The 21,621-nt window shown below is 35.3% G+C and overlaps 2 protein-coding genes across 2 annotated transcripts; both read right to left on the bottom strand.

The window, feature by feature from the left end:
• Positions 1–4,643: 4,643 nt before the first annotated feature.
• On the bottom strand, positions 4,644–5,330 carry LOC126704699 (uncharacterized). The gene has a single exon (XM_050403725.1). The coding sequence runs from the start codon at positions 5,328–5,330 to the stop codon at positions 4,644–4,646; it is 687 nt and encodes a 228-aa protein (XP_050259682.1).
• Positions 5,331–13,511: 8,181 nt separating this feature from the next.
• LOC126715548 (ATPase 8, plasma membrane-type) lies at positions 13,512–19,088 on the bottom strand. The gene is made up of 14 exons (XM_050416195.1): positions 18,766–19,088; positions 18,150–18,368; positions 17,893–18,030; positions 17,459–17,773; positions 17,018–17,344; positions 16,798–16,917; positions 16,587–16,709; positions 16,360–16,464; positions 15,953–16,262; positions 15,342–15,856; positions 14,965–15,138; positions 14,683–14,865; positions 14,383–14,558; positions 13,512–14,045 (listed from the first exon to the last, which is right to left on the bottom strand). Exons 1-14 carry the CDS (start codon positions 18,817–18,819, stop codon positions 13,949–13,951), a joined length of 2,856 nt encoding a protein of 951 aa, XP_050272152.1. The 5' UTR covers positions 18,820–19,088; the 3' UTR covers positions 13,512–13,948.
• Between the last annotated feature and the right edge of the window lie 2,533 nt (positions 19,089–21,621).

Consider the following 21,621-nt stretch of genomic DNA (forward strand, 5'->3'; position numbering starts at 1 on the left):
TTATATTTATACTATTATTTATTGGATTTCCTATATTTGGAATCTTCATTTATTTATTTTTTTTTTGGTTTAAAAATGCCCTTACACCCTATGTCTAAGTAGAAACAAAATTAAAGGACAATCCGGTAAAAATACAACTCTAATTCCTACTAAAACATTGCCTAAAAAATAAGACTACGCTTTTATTGATTTTCAAATTACTTTGTACACTTATAAATTAAATTCTCTAAATAAAAATTATGTATACAAAATAAAAACACTAGTATTTTTTTTTAATTTTGCTATAATAAAAAAAAAACATCATCGCACGTGCAAAGCACATGACTGATGAGGCTAGTCATATATTACATTTTTTTTAATTCACTATTTATATTTAGGCAAAGCAAAAATGTAGAGTGCACCTTATTTGGCCAAAATTTATTTTAGGCTTTTAATTTTGTTTTTGTTCAAATGAATCATTTATTCAATTAAGGCATCTTTGTTCCAATCCCAAAAAAGAATTAAGGTATTTTTGTCAATTTCTATTAAAAGATTTTTTAATTTAAAATTTTTGTAAAATAAAATTTTGGACACTTAATAACAACATTTAACAATGATTGACGGATAGATCTTAACGGTTCGTTTGGATTGAGGGGGAGGTCAGAGAAGTGGAAGGGGGTAGAGTACAAATGAATAAACTTGAAACTTAGAGGTCTTAACTGAAAGGAAAGTAAATTTAAAAAACTCAAATGAATTTTGGTCAAACTCAGAGAATGCACTTTGCATTTTTTTCACATATTTATTATCGTATTAATTTGTAATTTTTTACGAAGAATTTAAAAATAATATTAATAGTAATCAAAATACAACCGCCTCAACAGTTGGAGTAAAACAAGGAGGAATTTCCTCTGATCAAGAATATGAAACTAAGAACTTTTTACTAAAAATACTGTAGATAAAACTAAAAAGAAGCTGAAACAGTAGGATCCATAAATAGTACAAAAAAGTGTAATAAGACCTATGAATAGTACAAAAAATAAGCTAAATAGTAAAAAAAAACTGGTTTTTTAAGCTAAAGCCAAATACAACTGACATATTCACTGCAAGAATTTCCTCCAAAAGCATCCATATGTTGCCATATCTAATTTGAGCGCTTTTACCAAACATAAACCACTTCTTGGTCATCCCATTCAACAACAACAAAGTCAAAAATACCAATTTCCAAGCAAAACATGATAACGATGAATGGAATCAGAACTTGGAGTTAGAGGACAGAAGTATTAAAAAAAAAAATCATTATGAACCTCCTAATAAGTATTCATTTAGTATTAAGTATTAACAATTTGTTAACAAAGATAAAGATACAAAAAATCATTGGTTTTTAATAAGTTAATACATAACAATACAATTATGTATGAAAATGGAACTCAGTGTGTTTTTAAATCTTTTTAAAATCATCTATTATTGAATTCGTACTAATTGTTGTAGTGATATCCCTTTCAATGAATAATATCATAAAATTTGTCAAATAATCATATTCCATCTTGTTGCGAAAGTCAATTTTCATGACATTCTTAGTTGACAATTTTCACTCTATAGTTGCAATTAAAATTAGAAAAATAAACACAAGCATGACCACTCTACAATCAAGCGGGTAGTATTATGATTTTTTTAGTTCTCACCATCCATTGACACAATCAAACGGGTAGTATTATTTAATTTGCCAAAGACTTTGTAACTGAATTGGCACCTTTCTATGTATTAAGTACTCTGGGATCTAAGGTGGGGAACGATTTGAATTGCGTGGTTAGCAGTATATTATAATTACCTCTCAAAAAAAAAAATTATGTTGAATAAGGGAAAAATTATTTTGTTTAAAGAGCCAAGTCGTCTATTTTGGGTAAAATTAGTTCATTCTGCTTAAATTTTTTTAGCTTTACTATTGGAAAATTTTGTTGTTGGGCTAATTTTTTGAGCTTGTTAATTTTGTTTTAAATTCTAGATCTATACATTTTTTTAATAGCTTATAAAATTGTCAATGTATTGTTAAGGATGGTTAAATGTCATTTTATTGAATCAAATTGCTAAAATTAATGCTTAGTATTTAAAAAAAAATTTGGGGGGGGGGGGGGAGAGGGGAAAATTCCCCTAAGGTCCAAGAATACCTCCATCCATTTTGATCACTTCTAGAGCAGCAAATGCATGAGAGACTAACCATGAATAGAGAGATGACAACATTGTATTTGTACACCTTGCCCTAATCACATTAATTTCTGAATGAGTTCATTTAACGAGTATTCTTAGGGTATTTGTTTTTTGATAGACCTTAATTCATTTGTTAATGGACCATTTTATAAAAGTTTTTATACCACTTTCATGATAAATATAAAAATATGTTAAAAAATCAATTACTTTTTTCATTCCTTATAAAACGTTTTTAAAAATATTGCATAAATCAATGGCCTTAGGGCGTCCATATTAACATTTTCACTTGTAAATTTATGTAGTAAACTTTGTAATAGTTTTAGCATTTTTCATAGAGGACTTACTTAGGAAATAGAAATCTTATATCTCACTTTTTATGTTCCACTTTATAATTAACAATTTATGGTATGTCAATGTCTATTTTTTTATTTAATTTTAAACTTTGGTTATTTTATAAGGAAAGTAAAAGAGAATACATGACAAGTTATAATTGGTAGAATATAAAATAAAACTCAAATACATGTATTAGAAGATGGACTAAAATTAAGCAACCATTACTTGAGAAAACATAACCACTAGTCACTTTTTTTTTTTGGGGGGGGGGGGGGGGGGGGGTGTTGTTGTGATTTGGATGATCTGACCAAATTTCAACAAGTTGCAATCCCTATTTCTTGTAAGATGAATCTAACTTTTGTTTCATGTGGAATAAATAAATTTTTTTTTTAAAAAAAAACCATCTTTTTTTTTTGTTTTCAATCCATAGGTCGAATGATCTATGGTCTAGTGGTTGCCTTGAACCTTAAAATTTCATTCATGACATCCATTTAGGGGAAATACATAGAAATTGATGTTTCACAATCATCTAAAATTACAATAAACAATCTCCTGACTAGGGATGACAATAAAAGCTTGACCCGCGAATACTCGGCTCGACCCAACCCTAATGGGCCAAATTTTACCCGGTCCGATAAATAATAGGGTCGGATATGGATTTAAAAAAAAAAAAAAAAAACTCGGAATGGGTCCAGGTCAAGTTTGGGTTTTTTGCATATCAGGCCCAAACCCGACCCATATACATATATATAATATTAAAAAAAAATAAAAAACCATAGATATAAATACTCTATTTCTCCTATCAGATTTCATTTCCCAAACCCTAACCCTCACCTCTCTCTCTCTCTCTCTCAGAGGCTCTCACACACTGCCGCCGGCCACCCACTTTTGCTGATCTTAACAAACCAAAATACAAATCCAAATCCTTACTGCCGTCATCATCTTCGCTTCATTACCGGCGTTACTATTATCACCATCATCTTCATCATAAATCTGACAGCAAGATTGAAACAACGCCGTCGCAGCATAGAGCCTCTCAACGATCCCATCTCTTCGTTGCTTCAACTCGCTACCATAATCCATAGACGCCACCAAAATTGCTATCTCTATAAACATCCACACATCCACACCTGAAGTCTCTAGAACCATTCCTGAAATCATCTATATCCATTGTTTTGTCCTCTCTTTTTAATATATATATATATATATAAATTGTATATGAAACGAAACAATATCATATTGAAGATTGAAAATAGTTTTTGTTTGTGATTTGTATATATATATATATATATATATTTTGATGGGTGTGATTTGTATTTTTGTTTATGTTTGTGATCGAAACAGTTTTTGTGGTTGTAATTTTTTTTTTTTTTTTTTTTTTTTTTTTTTTTAAGATTGGATTAGATTGGGCCATAGATTAGGCCTTCTAAATAGGCGGCAGAAGTGGCTAGACGAGGCCCGTGGGCCTCGACAGGGCAGGTTTGGGCCCTGCAAAAAAAAACTTGTTTGTTAAACAGGCCGGGTTTAGGTAACGGATAAGGCTTGCGGGTTGGGTTCGGATATCAAAAAACCCAGCCCAAACCCGACCTTTTGCCATTCCTACTCCTGACTTAGAGAAATCATATAGTCATCAGAGTAGGGCAATATGCGTCTATTTTCCTTGCTTAATAGATATTATTGGGGGGCAACATATCTATAAAGCAAAGTGGTTTGGGAAAAAAAAATTTTAATTAAAATTTTGAGAAATGGGTTTTCCATGTTGGGTAAAAAAAATGATGGGTTTTGGTTTTTAGATGTGTTATACAAAGATGGGTTTTCAATTTCATTGAAAGTTAAATTTAGAGAGAGAGACCTTTGACACTTAGCAAAGGAAGAGGCAGAGAGCTTAGGGGATTTTGGAGTTGATTTAAAGAGCAGCCATCATTTCGTCTTTTGTATGAATGTTCTCGAGGCACTTCCACTTGTATTTTATGAGTTTCTGAGACGACGCTATGGGAGTGTCGAGAGAGAGAGGAGGATTCTATTTGGAATATATATATGTGTGTGTGGAAATGCTAACGGATATCCTTAGGTTTTTTTTTTTTTTTTTTTTTTTGAGAAACCGCCCCCTAAAAAAAGGGGGGGAGCTATGATTCCAATAAAATTTCATCAAGATAGACTACATTAGAGACAGCAGGGACTTCTTCAATCCATGTACAAAAAGGAAAGAAATTACATGCAGCTCTTGCTAAGCTATGAGCTACCTTGTTTCCTTGCCTACGTGTATGCCTAAAAGCTAAGTGCCTGAAATGGGAGGAAAGGACCTTGATGTCAGCAAGAATGTGACCAAAGCTTGCCGAAGAGAAACTCTCATTCTTCATAGCTCGGATAGCTGTGTCCGAGTCGCCTTCCAAGATGATATGATCAAACCCAAGCTCTTGAGCAAAAGAAAGAGCTCGTCTTGCTGCCAACACTTCCACCATCTCCACTGAGGTGGGTAGTGGAACTACTTGTGTTAATGCAGCCATAACTAGACCATGGTCGTTGCGAATAATGGCTCCCAGCCCTGCAACATCCTTTGCTTGAAAGGTGGCGCCATCAAAGTTAATTTTTACCCAGTCCAAAGGGGGCGGTTCCCACTTGGTGAGGCTTCGGGTGAGAGTAGGAGAAGGTGCCGAGATGTGGGCTTGATGAAATTTCTGAAGTGCATCTCTTGCCATATAGTAAAGAAGTCTTAAATCCAGCACAGATTCACCCAGACGGAGCCTATTCCTTCTATTCCAGATTAGCGATGTGGTCATTGCAACCAGATCCGTGGGGTGGCCTTTCTCCATGGATACCTAAATAATTTCCAGGAAGTTTGAGCAGTCCTTAGCATCGCTCCTAAGAGGGCCAAAATGAGCATCCCAGACCATACCCAGTTTTGAGCACATCCATAGCGCATGCAGAGAGGATTCCGACACTGATCCATAGACTTGGCATGTAGCATCAGATAAGACTTTCCGTTTCATCAGGTTGACTCGAGACGGAAGAGCATCAGAGCCTGCCCGTCACAGCAGCGTTTTAATTCTGTTTGGGATGTTCAATTTCCATAGCCCCTTCCAGGTGCTTCTTTGTTGCGGGGGGGCAGAGGGGCCCGCTACAGAGGATAGCTCGCCCTCAACCAAAAATCTGTACCTAGCTTTCACAGAGTAGACACCATCCACCTTCCCCGGCCAGTATAGCTGATCCTTAGCTTCGGTGAAGCTCAGAGGTATTGATTTGATCAACTTGGCTTCCAAAGGAAGGAAGTTATTATCAACAGCATCTTCAATCCAGCAGCTTCTATCCCTGTCAATTAGTACAGATACCTGCGCATCGCTGCCAAGGAAAGATGGAGGAGATTGGACCTTAGCACAGTGAGGATCCGGCAGCCACCTATCATGGAATATGCGGATATTTTCTCCATCACCCACCCTCCAATTGGCACCCTTTTTTATGATCTCCCGCCCCTTTAGGATACTTTTCCAAGCAAAAGAACCAACACCATCCTTTGCCTCAAGGATATTCCCCTTCGGAAAAAATTTTGCTTTGAAAAATCTATGGATGAGCGAGTTTTTTTCCTCTAATAGCTTCCACACTTGCTTTGCCAACATGGCGTCGTTAAACTTTTGGAGTTCCTTGAACCCCATACCCCCTAGGTCCTTTGGGAGGCAAAGGTTGCTCCACTTTGACCAATGGATTTTCCTTTGCTCCCCTCTCTGGCCCCACCAGAATTTCCGGATTAGCTGTTCGATGTTGTTGCACAAAGTAATGGGCAGCTTGAAACAACTCATGGCGAAGGTTGGTATAGCCTGAACTACCGCTTTCAACAACACCTCACGACCCGCTTGGGAAAGAAGTTGTTCTTTCCACCCTTGCAACTTCGCCCAAACCCTTTCCTTGATGAATCTTAGGCTGGCCTTTTTGTTTCTGCCCACTAGGGTAGGAAGGCCGAGGTATTTCTCATATTGCTTGACCTCTTGGGCCCCAAGATGGTTTGTGATCTGATATATGGATTCCGTTGGAGTTGAGTTGCTGAAGAAAAGAGAGGTTTTTGATCTATTTAGCTGCTGCCCTGAAGCACTCTCATAACTACTCAAAAGGTCTTGGATTTTTTGGCATTCCTCCATGAAGGATCTACAAAAAAGCAAGCTATCGTCGGCGAAGAAAAGGTGGGTCAGTCGGGGGCCCTTTCTACAAATGGAGACTCCTCTAATTTGGTCTGAGGTTGCCGCATGGTGGAGTAAACTATGGAGACCTTCCGTACAAAAAAGAAACAGGTAAGGGGAGAGGGGGTCTCCTTGCCTAATACCTCTAGTGGGGTGGATAGAGGCTGAGGGTTCACCATTGATAAGGATCGAATAGCTAACCGATGAAATGCATTCCATCATTAAGGCTACCCACCTATCTGCAAAACCCATACGTTTCATCATTAGTTCCAAGTATTTCCATTCAACACGGTCGTACACTTTACTCATATCGAGTTTCAGCGCCATGAAGCCCGAACTGCCTGCTTGGTGATGTTTCATGTAGTGCAGCGTTTCGAAAGCCATTAAGATATTATCTGTAATCACCCGACCTGCCTGAAACGCACTTTGATTTTCTGAGATTATTGATGGGAGGATAATTTTGAGTCTATTTGCTAACACCTTAGACACTAATTTATCAATCACACTACATAAGCTTATAGGGCGGTATTCAGAGATACATTCAGGAGATTTTACTTTAGGAATTAAAGCAATATGAGTATGATTTATGTCAGTAGGAATCTTACAGTTTTGCAAGCAGTCAAGAACGGCAGAGCAAACATCCTCTCCCACCGTGCTCCAAAAAGTTTGAAAGAAGAGCGGGGGCATGCCGTCTGGGCCCAGAGCAGTGATGGGAGCCATTTGTTTCATGGCTAGTTCAATTTCCTCTCTATTGAATTGGCGGAGTAGCATCTCATTCATGTCTTCAGTGACTAAGGGTTGAACCTTTTGGAGAACTTCTTCAAAGTTTGAAGGGGAAGAAGATGTGAAAAGGGATTGATAGAACTCAAAAGCGATGTTCTTGATCTGACTCTTGTTAGTGCACCAAACATTCTGGCTATTCCTCAGCCTAGTAATTCGATTTCTCCGGAATCTTTGGGAGGCCTTGGTATGAAAATAGGCTGTATTTCTGTCTCCACATTTCAAAAAAAGAACCCGAGAACGCTGCTGCCACATCTGGCTCTCCTTATCCAACAGCCCATTTATTTCCTTTTGGAGCGATTTCACTAACAACTGATCCCCACCTTTTGCTGCTGCTATCTCAGCTTTGTCTAGGCGTTTCTTTTTCACCTCTAGTAGCTTCCTAACACTCCCAAAACAGTTTTTACTCCACTCTGTAAGTTCTTCCCAACAATATTTAATTTTACTCGCAACCTCAGACATTGTGGCCCCTAAAATAGGCGGACCCCAGGCAGTAGTGACTGTGTTACTACATCCTCTGTCTCTGAGCCACATTTGTTCGAATTAAAAAGAGCGGTTTGGTTTAGGATTGATACCTTCAGGTTTCACTATAATGGCTTGGTGATCCGAAGCATTAGAATGTAGGTGCTGGACTTTTGTCCCCGGATTTAGTGAAATCCACCGATTGTTTGCAATGGCACGATCCAGCCTTTCCAGCACTAGGCCTCCGTGACGTTGGCCTTTCCAAGTATATTTCTTGCCCACAAAGCCCAGATCCTTCAGCCCCGACTCATCCAACACGTCGCGAAATGCTTTCATTTGGTTTTCCCCTCTCAGACCCAAACCACATTTTTCGTGTGACCAGAGAATTTCGTTGAAATCCCCTGCTACCAGCCACGGAAGCGAGAGTCTAGCCCGCAGGTGATAGAGCAAATCCCAAGTTTCATTCTTCCTTGGCGGATCAGCAAAACCATAAATCCCTGTGAGCCGCCACAACCCTTCAGGTGAATCCCCAACCACCGCGTTGATATGGTTCGGCGAGGAAGAGATAACTTCTATCTTGACAATTCATTTAAAGAAAATTTTTATGGGAAAAGAAAAAAAAATTAATATTTTGACAATTTTTTTCATTTCCCATAAAAGTGGTGTCAAAATTTTCCTAAAATGAATTGACACTCGTTAGTATGATCCCATATATACGAGAGAGAGAGAGAGAGAGAGAGAGAGAGAGAGAGAGAGAGAGAGAGAGAGAGAGAGAGAGAGAGAGATTGTGTTGTGTGAGTGTGGCGGGAAATGGCTTTGGCAGGAATGAAAAATATCATAATTAGTGTAGGACAGGTCACAGGAGAGAGAGGCAAGACCATTTTGAACACAGTTGTATTTCTCAATTGTCATTTGGATTTGGGACAATGTGATTGGATTGGAATTGAATGAGAACTTCTGATATCATATATTATGTTTTTGAAATTCACTATTTATATTAGCATACACTAAACTCAACAGTTTACTCAATTTCAAATCCTAAATTTTAGTTTCTTAAAAATAACTTCTTGTGTAACCTTACTAATAGTAGATAAATTCAAATTGAAAAATAACATTAAACTCAAAATAAAAAAAAATCTTTCATTATGATCTGGATTACGGCCTTCTCTTTTTCATTTTTTTTTATTCGTAGTCTTTACTTTTTTAATTTCCTTAAGTTAAGGCGGCCCCTCTATAACATAACTAAAAATGACTAAAAAAAAAGAAATTTATTAATATAAATTTCTTATTATATTATTCTATTAATTTCTAATTGATCTAACTATTTAGAATTAGAATTATTTCAAATTAGAATCTATCTTAGAATCTATCTAGAATTAGAATAAATAAGTAAGATTAGAATGTGTAGAATAAGATTCTAATCTAATTAGATTCCATTTCACGTGCGGAGCACGAGTGATGAGGCTAGTAATTTATAAATGCTTAGTATACGTTTGGATAGGAATTATTTTCCTGTGTTTGGTGTTTTGCGTTTTCCTTTTTTTTTTTGATGCATGCGTTTTAGTTTTTAGGAGACAAAGTGCACTGTTCATACACTGTTCATGTACTGTTTACGGGACCCACAACCACTTTATTCAGAAAAAAAAAAATTTAAAAATGGATCCCACGGTATTATTCACACATTTAAAAATTATTTTGCTACAGTGTTTTCAGTAAAATAAGTTGTATCCAAACGGACCCTTAATATGATATTTGTGGATAAAGCTTTAACTACAATCTCTAAAATCTATTGCAATCATCTTTACATCTTTACTTGTGTGCCCAAAGACATCACATACAAAGTAGAATTAATGAACTTCAATCTCTCTAACCTGTTGCAACCATCTTTGCATCTTCACTACTATGCCCCAAAGATATCATATAGAGTAATGAATGAACTACTAATTTTAATTTTTTTTTTTAATTCCCCGTCCAACTTTGTTAAAGGTGAATTCTAATTGTTGGTGGTGCATGAACTCATCCCATCACTATTTGCGAAGTTATTTAGCTAAATGTTAGTGCTTGCACTCCAAAGGAAACTAATTAAAAGATATATTAACGGAGCAATATAAGCAGAATTGATTATAGGATTATCTCTCCTATATTTATTAGAGAGTAATTTTTAGGTACTCCTGGAGCACAGAAAATGATACTCCTTCCTCTCACATTCATGGTGGAGTCCACTCATTAAATTCATGGTAGGGTCCATTATAAATGTGAGAAGAGAGAACACTATTTATCCAAAAACTTTCCTTTTTGTTTCCTCAAAAAAGATAAAACTTAAAATACTAATTTTTAATACCGAGTATGAGATGAATACAATTCATAAATTATTTTTTGTGTAGTTAATTATATATTAATGATGGGGTTGGCTTCAAAAAAAATCAACTAAAAAAAATGATGGCGCTGCAATCCATTTCTTTTGGAGATAAGATTTTATTTACTCTTAATAATAAAAGGTGTGGGCTACTTTTTTGTTGTCCCAAGGAAACTGTTTGCGTACTTCTTGGGGTACTTTTGCAGTCCCACATCGAAGACAACTCCCCCTACTTGCTGCCTTATAAGCTGTGAAACTGAAGGAGTAGTGTACCATCAGTTAATTTTTATTGTGGGCTACTTTTTTGTTGTTCCAGGGAAATTGTTTGCGTACTCCCTGGGATACTTTTGCAGTCCCACATCGAAGACAACTTCCCCTATTTGCTGCCTTATAAGCTGTGAAGCTGAAGGAGTAGTATACCATCAGTTAATTAATTGCAAAAGTATCCCAGGGAGTACGCAAACAGTTTCCCTGGGACAACAAAAAAGTAGCCCACAAAAGGATTAGATGAAAATTTTAGATTATAATCAAATTAAGATTTTTATCAACTTAGAAATTATAGGAGAAGAAGATTGTAATCAAATTAAGATTTTTATCAACTTATAAATTATAGGAGAAGAAGATAAGAACAAAAAAATTTATATTTATTTTTTTAAATAAAATATGTACAAAAATTTCTGCAATTTGGTGTTGCCACACAGCGCAACTACGACTTCTAAACTCAACTTTTATTATACTTATTATATATTAATGATGGGGTTGGCTTCAAAAAAAAAATGATGGCACTGCAATCCATTTATTTTGGAGATAAGATTTTATTTACTCTTAATAATAAAAGGATTAGATGAAAATTTTATACTGTAATCAAATTAAGATTTTTATCAACTTAGAAATTATAGGAGAATAAGATTGTAATCAAATTAAGATTTTCATCAACTTTGAAATTATAGGAAAAGAAGATTGTAACCAAATTAAGATTTTTATCAACTTAAAAATTATAAGAGAAGAAGATAAGAACAAAAAATTTGATATCTAATTTTTTTATATAAAAAATGTACAAAAATTTCTGCAATTTGGTGCTACCACATGGCATAACCACGATTTTTAAACTCAACTTTAGTATATGATTTAGGCAAAAATGTAAAATGCACTATTTAAATTTTATGAAAATTTATTTTAAACTTCTAACTTTGTTTCGTTTGATTGAGTTATTTAAGTTTTATATTTATTCAATTAAGGTCTTTTTGTTATGATAAAAAAGCATTTTTGTCAACTTCAGTTAAAATATTTTTTATTTAAAAATTTTGAAAAATAAAAATAAAAATTTGGACACTTAATGGCAACATTTAACAGAAATTAACAGATAAACTTTAATGGTCTGTTTGTATTGAGGTGAAAAAGAGAGAAATAGAATAGAGTCGAATAAACTTAAAATTTAGAGGACTTAATTGGAAAGTAAAGTGAAAAGGCTTAAATCAATTGTAGCCAAACTTTTTTTTTTTTTTTTTTGAGGATAAACTACATAAAAAAAAGGGTCAAACTAAAAAAGTGTACTTTCCATTTATTTCCTCATATTTATTATCCTGTTAATTTGTAATTTTTTTATTATAAAGAATTTAAAATTTTTATTAATAGTAAATCAAAAAAGTACATCCGCGTCAACCAGTAAAACAAGGAGGAATTTCCTTTAACCATGATACATATTAGAGAAATGCTATGTCTACAACATTTCTACAACATTTTTACAACAAATTCTAAGTGGCAAGTTGTTACTGGTTGTTTTTGTTGGGGCAAAAAAGTAATCTTAGTGTTAGTTTTAAATTTGAACCAATAACAACTAACCACCCATGATTTGTTGTAAAAATGTTGTAGACGTAGCATTTCTCTACATATTAACCACAAGAATTTCCTCCAATAAAGCATCCATATTAGCCGTATCTAATCTGAGCCCTTTTACCACTTAAAACATGAACCGATTATTGGTCATCGCAATCAACAGCAAAAGCAAAAATACCAATTTTCAAGCAAAAGCTGATCATCACGTATGGAATTAGGAACCAGAGATAGGAGGGTAAAAGTATATATATATATATATATATATATATAATAAATAAAAAGTTATTATGAAACTCTAAATAAGTATCCATTTAGTATTAACAAAGATAAATATACAACATCATTATTTCTTAATAAGTTAATACATTACAATGCGATCATTTATGAACATGGAATTCAGTGTGCGTTCTTAAATTTTTAAAATCATCAATGATTGAATCCGTATTAATTGTTGCTAATGAATAATATCATAATGTTGTCAAAACTCATATTCCATTTTGTTGCGAAAGTCAATTTTTGATAACATTCATAGTTGAAAATTTTATTTAATTGAGAAACATAAGTAGTTAAAGATTGTAACTAAGTTTTGCCTTTATATTTATTTCTGAAAAGCAAATACTGAAGTACTTGTATTACTAGAAGATAGACTGAAATTAAGCAACCATTACTTGAGAAAACACAACTACTAATCAGATATTATATATATTTATATATATATATATATGTTTTTTTTTGGGGTTGTGATTTGGATAATCTGACCAAATTTTAACAAGTTGCAATCCCTATTTCTTGGCCTTTTTTTTTTTCCTCTATCCCTTGGCCGAATGATCTAGTGGTTGCCTTTAACCTTAAAATTTAATTCATGACATCCATTTAGGGGAAATACATATAAATTGATGTTTCACAATCATCTGAATTTCCAATAAACAATCTCCTGACTCAGAGAAATCATATAGTCATCTGAGTAGGGCAGTATCTGTCTATTTTCCTTGCTTTATGTTAGAGATATATTTGTCTATTAGCATAGGCACAAACTTAATTCTACTTCGTGTACAAGCCAAGTCTCCTAATTGTACTAGAAGTCTATTAGTCTAGGGTTTAGTCTACTATATATACAAGTGTTATGATTTATTGTAATATAGGATTTGTACTACACTATAATATATTATTGATGTAGCTCTTTAGGGTTTCCTCCGTGTCCATACTAGCAGATTCAACATAGTTTATCAATGCTAATATTTAACACTTTATAGATATTATGGGGGGCCAACATATCTTGCTGCTTATTTCAGGAAGTGATTTGGTTCCTGCATGATATTGATATGCTAATAAAACTTGGAGGCAATGAACTTTGATCTAAGATAAAGGGTACTATGATACTAAAGAAAACGGAAGAGAAATATATAGACACTATATTTCTATAAAAAACTAGTACATGGGAGTATTTTTGATCCTGAAAACCTAAAACTAAAAATCTAATGAGGATAGAAATGGAGAAAAGGGAAACAATGTCTGGAAAGAAAGACAAAGGAGTTCTGTCATACTAAAACGAGACACCATATTTCTATAATAATATATAATAGCTCCTTTAATCTTCGTTCCGTCCCTTTGAGTTCATTTTTCCATTCTCCAAATCAACTACAACAAGTCTCAAAGCATCTGGTTATTCCAGCAATTCTAAATCCTCATGGAAAGAAACATAGAAAATCAAACGAAGAAAGAAACATCACAAAGAGCTTCTCCTTTAAACCTTGTCCTCCCATCTTCCTTAATTGTCTACATACACTTGATTAACGACTCAACCGCATTCCATATTTCGCGAGGTCTTTTAAACTGTGTAGTGCTGTTGGATGGTTTCAATGTCCAGACCCTTCAACTTCACCACTGATTCAACATGTCCCTTGAGGGTGTGCAACTCCCTGAGCCTGCAAAAATAAGAAGAGTTTATATTCAATGTGGTTTTCGAAATAAGAATGACTTTTCTAAATGAACTCGATATTTGAATGCTTAACTGGACTATCATACAAACTTTGTTAGCTAGTCCAATTTAATGCATAGGTACAATCTTTTATAAAGCTTCCTGCCCCAATAGGGCCTCATTGAAGTTTATTTAAGGAACCATGAAACAACATGTTGAAGTTAAAAGTTTCCCAGAATTATATAAATTTGTAATCACTTATGTTCCTGCTGGATTGAATGAGAATTTTTAAGTTCAAATATCTCCAGGGGTGAATTTTAGATGGGGCTGGTTCTGTAATCTACCTGGCAACTTCAGCACGCCTCTTTGCCTGCTCTGCAATCTCAGAAAGATCCCGGTAGCTGCTCTTCTCTGTATATAATGCTTCTGGAGGCTGGAGACCATGGAGTGTACGTTGAGCCAAGGCCCATTGTGCTTCCCTCTCGCCCTTCCCATAATCCTTCTTTGTCGTGAAAGCGGTCTTCATTAGGTACATACACAAAGAGAAAGCAATGGTAAGAGAAAACAATAAGCAAAAATTAAATTGAATAACATTGACTGATGGAGCTTAAAGATTATACGGTGTTATGAGAATTATTAGTCACCTTGTTTTGAAGCATGTTGTTCCAGGCCTTGCCGGACAATCCAAATCGGATGATGAACTTGAGGACATCGAGAGGGAGGTAGGTAATGATGCTGTAAATCCAGATCACTCCTGCCCATCCCCATCCAATGCCATGGATCCTGGCAAAGCCCCAGTGTGCATACACAGCAATGATAGTGGCAACCTAATTTGAACAGGTAACACAATTAGGACAATATATGGTAATCATGCACACAAAAGTAGTAAGAACAAGTTCAACACAATAACAAATAAAAATACAAACCAATTGTGCTGCAATGAAGGCAATGCAAAGCAAGAAACCAGGGCGTTCAACAAAGGACCAGCTCCTTGATCGGGTCACAAAGATGAGTGCTTGACTAATAATGCTCACTTGAAGGTAAAGGGCCGCGTTAAGCTCTGCAGCATTATTAGCAATTGCCTTCACTCCAAAAACTTTCTGCAATAGTTATATTATTAGTATCCAACTTCTTTATACAATCATATTTCTATTATTTCTTATTTGACTTCCCTTTTTAAAATTTTTTTTTTTTTATAAATAATCTAAAAAGCTATATTCTAAAGCATCACCTGTTTCAAGGTACAACCATACTTTCGTACAATTAATCAAAATAAGCTTACACACACGTGTGATTCACTCACTTTGAAGAAGTTGGTGTCATTTGCAAGATAAAAGAACACCACAGACATGATGGCCAGGTAGGCCCCAAGGATAATTCCAGTGGCAAAGATTTCCTTGAGCTTCCATGAGTCAGGAACAGGAGATGGCTTCACCCTGTCCTTGGAGATGGTCATGATGGTTCCGTCATTCAAGATGGCAATGATCAGGACCATGAAAGGCGAGAAGTCAAACTTCCAGATGAGAGCAATAAGCAGGAACCCCATCACAATACGTATTGTTATGGAAACAGCATAGATTGTGTAGTTCTTCATCCTCTGAAAGATAGCCCTGCTTGTCAACACAGCACTCACTATCACACTCAAACCTGGCTCTGTCAAGACAATGTCTGATGCACCCCTAGCTGCATCAGTAGCATCAGCTACTGCAATACCAATGTCTGCCTTCTTGAGTGCTGGGGCATCATTTACACCATCTCCAGTCATTCCACAAATGTGCTTCCTCTCCTGCAGCCTCTTAACAATCTCATACTTGTGCTCTGTCAAGCCCCAAATTAGAATTGCTAATAATACTATGCAATGCAATAATCAATATCGACATCATTTTTGGTAGAGCTAAAATGAAATTTTATTACCAGGAAAAACACCAGCAAATCCATCAGCCTTTTCAATGAGCTCATCAACAGGAATGGAAGAAATGGACTCATCCTTGCTCTGGCCAAGGAGGGTGGCAGAGGGATACATGTTGGTGCCCATGCCAAGCCTACGACCAGTCTCTTTTCCAATGGCAAGCTGATCACCAGTGATCATCTTAACATTGACACCAAGGTCAAGAGCCCGACGGATGGTCTCTGCACTATCATGCCTTGGAGGATCAAAAAGGGGTAAGAGACCAACAAACTCCCAAGGTCCTCCAGCGCTCTCTTTGGTCTTCTCTGGAACAATCTGCATTGGGAGGGCATAGAACCCGATTCAATACTGCTTACACTTTTCATTTACTGATAATCAAGAAGCTATTATTATTAATTAACAACTAGTCTACCTGTCTAGCAACTCCCAAGGAACGAAGACCACGTTCAGCAAAATTGTCAATGATGCTGTGTGCCTTCTTCTTCACATCCGCCTTTGGATCACAAAGTTCAATGATCTGGTAAACAAGTATAATAGTTAGTTCTATCATATTTCAATGAAGAAAATTTTTTTGATAGGATGTTTTGTTGAACGTCTGATATCGAAATGCTATAACGGTTCAAGAGGGGATTTTCGTACTTGCTCAGGAGCTCCTTTGCTGCATCGGTGCCAGTCGCCTTCTTCGTCAATATAGGTGATTGCTGTGCGCTTATCTACAGGATTGAAGGGCAAGAAATGCACCTCAGTGATTCCTGCTCTTGCCTGCAAAGCCAGCAGTTACAACTAGTCAATGAATAGAAAGTAGACTAACATGAAATGCATTGGCCAAAAAGTAGTTTGAATTTCATACCTCCTTGGGATCACCCAACATTCCAACAATACAAGCATCAATGGCATCTTGGTTTTCAATCCTGGAAGCCCTGGCAGCAAGCAAGACTACAGTATCCTTATCAATGTTCTTTGGAAACACCTGTAGTAAAAAATACACCCATGATAAGTACCAATACTTAAAATGGTTACACGTGCATTTCCTTTGGCAAATTACATTACTTGGCTTTTAAGCCACTAACCTCAATCAGGTTCTTGTCAACAGTGAGTTTGTTGAGGGTGAGAGTCCCAGTCTTGTCACTGCATAGGACATCCATTCCTGCCATCTCCTCAATGGCTGTCATCCTCTTTGTGATAGCACCTTGTTCTGACAGGCGATGAGACCCAATAGCCATGGTCACAGACAAGACCGTTGGCATAGCAATTGGGATACCTCCAATAAGAAGCACCAGCATGTTGTCAATACCCTCTCTGTATTTCCTGTGTTGGATTGGGTACATCACTACAATCTCAATTAGCATGCCTATCGCAATAGAGCAGATACAGAAGTTACCAATGGCTGTCAACACCTGATCAAATTATCAACAACCATCAAAACATCAATCCAACAAAAAAAAAATCCCCGAAGAAATATATATGGATTGTTAAAATTTAGTATGCAATTTATTAGCTGGCTAGTATACCTTTTGGAAGTGACCAACTTGGTTTGTGCTATCCACAAGGTGAGCAGCCTTGCCAAAGAAGGTATGAACTCCAGTGGCTATAACAACAGCCTCAATCTCTCCTTGTTTGCAGGTGGAACCAGAGAAGATCTCTTGGCCCGGGTGCTTGGTGACTGGAAGGGATTCACCGGTGAGAGCAGACTGGTCGATTTTAAGAGGATCACCCTCCAAGAGACGGGCATCGGCTGGGATGATGTCTCCCAACTTGACGCTGATCACATCTCCTGGTACCAAGATTGCTGCATCTTGCTCACTCCATTTCCCATCCCTCAACACCTACAAACACATGAATCCATTAAGTTAAATTCTTCATAAAATTGAATGCAGCGACGAGTGTAATTAATTATTGAGTATTGGGCATGTATATACGTGGATCATGAACATGTGGTGTGTACCTTGGTTTTGGGGGCAAGACCTGCCATGAGAGCAGCCGCAGCATTGCCTGCGTTGTTTTCTTCAATGAAGCTGATAGTTGAGTTGATGAGGAGCAACACGACAATACCAACGAAATCTTGCCAGTCCGGTGGCTTTCCCTGAATTGTTCATCGTTAAAGATATCAAGGTCTCATACACTTTATAATGGTGTCAACGTTATGTCACATCTTGTGTGTGTGTGTGTGTGTGTGAGAGAGAGAGAGAGAGAGAGAGTTACCCCTCCATTGGCCAAAACAATGGCCATGATAGCAGCACACTCCATGACCCATGATAGGGGATTCCACATGAAACCCAAGAACTTGAGGATTTTACTCTCCTTTTTCTCCTCAAGCTTGTTTGGACCAAAGATTTGGAGCCTCTTCTCACCTTCATCTCCTGTCAAACCATCTCTTGAACATTTCAGCTGCTCAAAAACTTCATCAATAGGAATTCGCTCCTGCACAGACAATCACAATTCATGAAAATCAACAACTTATTATAACCATTAGCTCCAACGTAGTTCTAAGAAAATCGAAAAATAAAATCATGAAAAAAAAACTCTCATTATTCCTGTCATGCAATCCAAGTTCATGTCATCCAAAAACCTTTCCACAAATAAAACAAAAAGAATAGCTAAAGAAGAATAACCAAACCAAGAAATGAATAAAATTAGCAGATGAAAATTCCCAGCTGACAAAACATATAAAACAAAGAATACCCATTTGACATATTTGTGTTATATTGAGTTTTTCATTGTTTATCAAAACAAAATCCAACAAAAACATATTCAAATGAAACACAAGAATGGGAAAAGAAAGCAATATATATATATATATATTTGTTGTTTTGCTTACAAGATCGACAGTTTCGTTCTTGACATCTTCTAAAGAAATGAATGTGGAACCCATGACGAACAACAAGTGCAAGTTCAAGGAAGACAATTAAAGATCCCTCTCTTTTCTGGGGCTTTTCTTTTCTTTTTTTTAATTTTTTTTATAAATTTTTTTGTTAAAACGGGAAACTCCCTTTCTTTCTCAACTTTTTTCAACGAGAGAGACCTATCCTAGGCCTTCTCGCCCTCCATCCAAAAGACACAGAATGAGAGGGAAAGAGAAAGAGAGAGAGACAAAGCTGTGAGGAAAGCCAAAGCAAAGATGGAATTGAGACTTGTTGCACTGAGATGAGACAACAAACTAAGGGTTCATAAGGAGGGCTTTTATTTTATAAATGAACGTTGGAGAGGGAAGGGAGGGAATGAAAGGTTACGGGCAACCCATGATTACCCGTTGATTGCTATTACAGTTGACCCGTTACGTGCCGGTTCGATTTCCTCGGAAGTGTTTGTTTTTGTGCGTGTCTTATTACCATTCCTAAAATTCTGTGGCTCACCAAAGTCCACGGTTTTTCTTGGTACATGTTTTTATCTTTGGGAGGTTCAATTTTTTTATTTTTATGAATGTTGGCTACTTCATTTGCCATGTAGTGGTTATTAAAATTTCTATGACATCTAAGAATGACAAGATTTTATAACCAACCATTAATTTGATTTTTTGTTTTTGTTTTTTTGGATAGATTTTGGATCACAAAATTTTCTCACAATTTATTTATTTTTTTTTTTTTTGTGCCGTGTGCATATTGTAATTGGTGTTATCAAAAGTGGTAACGTTGTTATATGCTAATAACGTTACTTTAATCACATATTATCAAACGACAGATGTTAAAGAGCTGGCAAAATTTGTTGTGTCCTCAAAATTACTCTTTTTTTGGTTTTTTTCTAGGCAATCATTGTTGATTATTAGTTATTACCTAAATGCTAAATCCTATTGATAGATTTTTATATTAAATTTGTTTCAATAGTTTTTTTTTAGTTGAAAAATGTATGTAAAATTCTTAACCACATTCTATGTATTCTACCTTTATGCAAAGGGAGGAAAATAAACAAGAAACCAAATTGAAACAACTTGATCCATTAGAGTTAACTATATAATTTTGCAAATTAATTTGAAACAATTTTTATGTTTTTTAAGACCCATTTATAATACTCATTTTGCTATATAATATTTATGTTTTACTAAAATATTGCTAAATGCTTTGAATCTCAATTTTCTTAATTCATATTTTGTATAAAAATTTTCATAGAATTGGTTTCCAACTATTGAGTAGAATTGAATTGCTAATCAAAAATTTTGAGGTTGGAATAGTCAAGTTTTTCGACATTTGTAGGAGATGAACATATTATATTATTTGTAGACTTTATTTTTTAAATTGATTAAATTATTTAGAAATTTAAATTCAAAGTATAAAATACTTTCATATCCTAAAATTACAAAAAAAATCAAGGAATCTCCCAAATACTTCCTCAACTACCTCGATTTTCACAATCAAATACCGAGCCCCATATCTCAAAATCTCATTTCATTATCTCAACAAAAGAAAATAATTTGTCAGTACCAGTGTAACACCCCATAATTTTGATACTAATTTAAGTCTTATACGTAAATTAAAAAGGAGACTCACAATTAAATGGATTTAATTGGTTTGTGTCTAAGACATTTAAATCTGATAATTAGTAGAGTATAAGAGGCCTAAGTGAGATGGAATAGGTATATATATATATATGGGCCTTTTTTTTTTTTTTTTTTTTTTTTTTTGGTGAAACATATATATGGGCCTTGATAAGCTTAAAAAAAGGAAAAAAAAAAAAAAAGAAAAAAAAAGAAGAAGGAAAACCCTAGGCTTTTATCTGAATTATACGTGCATATATGTATATATATATATATATATAAAAATAGGAGATCTCCCCTCTTTGAGCGGCACGAAGAAATCTTTTTGTTTTTAGTCTTCTCTGCGGCTGTGTGTGGGAGAATCAGGTAATCCCTCCTCATTACTTGGGTTCTTTTATTTATGTTATACCTGGCAAGTGTCTATATAGCTTAAGGGCTATTGATATCTCACACACCTAGGATAGAGAATGTTTATGTATATTAGTCTTTGGGTCGCACAGATCACAGGTGGTTAGGCGTGGACTTAGGAAATCAATTTGTCACCATGCTAATGAGAAAAAGCTGCTTATGGTTTACTATATTATTGCACCATCTATCTAAGTTCACAATCTGTCAGTCACGCACCTGCCAATATTCAAAAACTTGTCTAGCTTTATCATTAAGTCTAGCAGCAAAAGGGGAATAAAGGACTAGCAATGGGATTGATAAATTAAGATATAATATTAGCTTCAACTATATATTAGATTGAGCACATATCTATCATTCAGCTATATTGGAGTTTCATGAATATCTATGATTAAATTAATGGGAAAAATTTGATTATGCAGTAATATTTGTAAGCCCAAAAATCTGACAAAGCTGAAGTGTATCTCAAAGAATCTAACATCTCTGTAGGCTTTAATACAGATAGATAAAACTATTTAAGTGCGAGAACAGATTATAATTGGGAAATTTGTGTATTGATGGATCTATGTTTGGTGTTGCTAGGTTCTAATTCTACTGATTTATTGTGCTTTATTTTGGGGCGTTACAACCAGCATATAGAGAATGTGATAAAAATAAAGAAAAACGGTTTAAAACATTTTCATTTATCAAGATTTAATTGCCTTTAGCAAGGCTTCCACATTAAAAAAATAAAAATAAAGCACGAGAAACACCCTAAAAGCATCATTGACTTTTACTTTTATTGTCATGGCTCATATCGAT

Source organism: Quercus robur, chromosome 2 (genome assembly GCF_932294415.1).
Source record: "Quercus robur chromosome 2, dhQueRobu3.1, whole genome shotgun sequence".
Lineage (NCBI taxonomy): Eukaryota > Viridiplantae > Streptophyta > Magnoliopsida > Fagales > Fagaceae > Quercus > Quercus robur.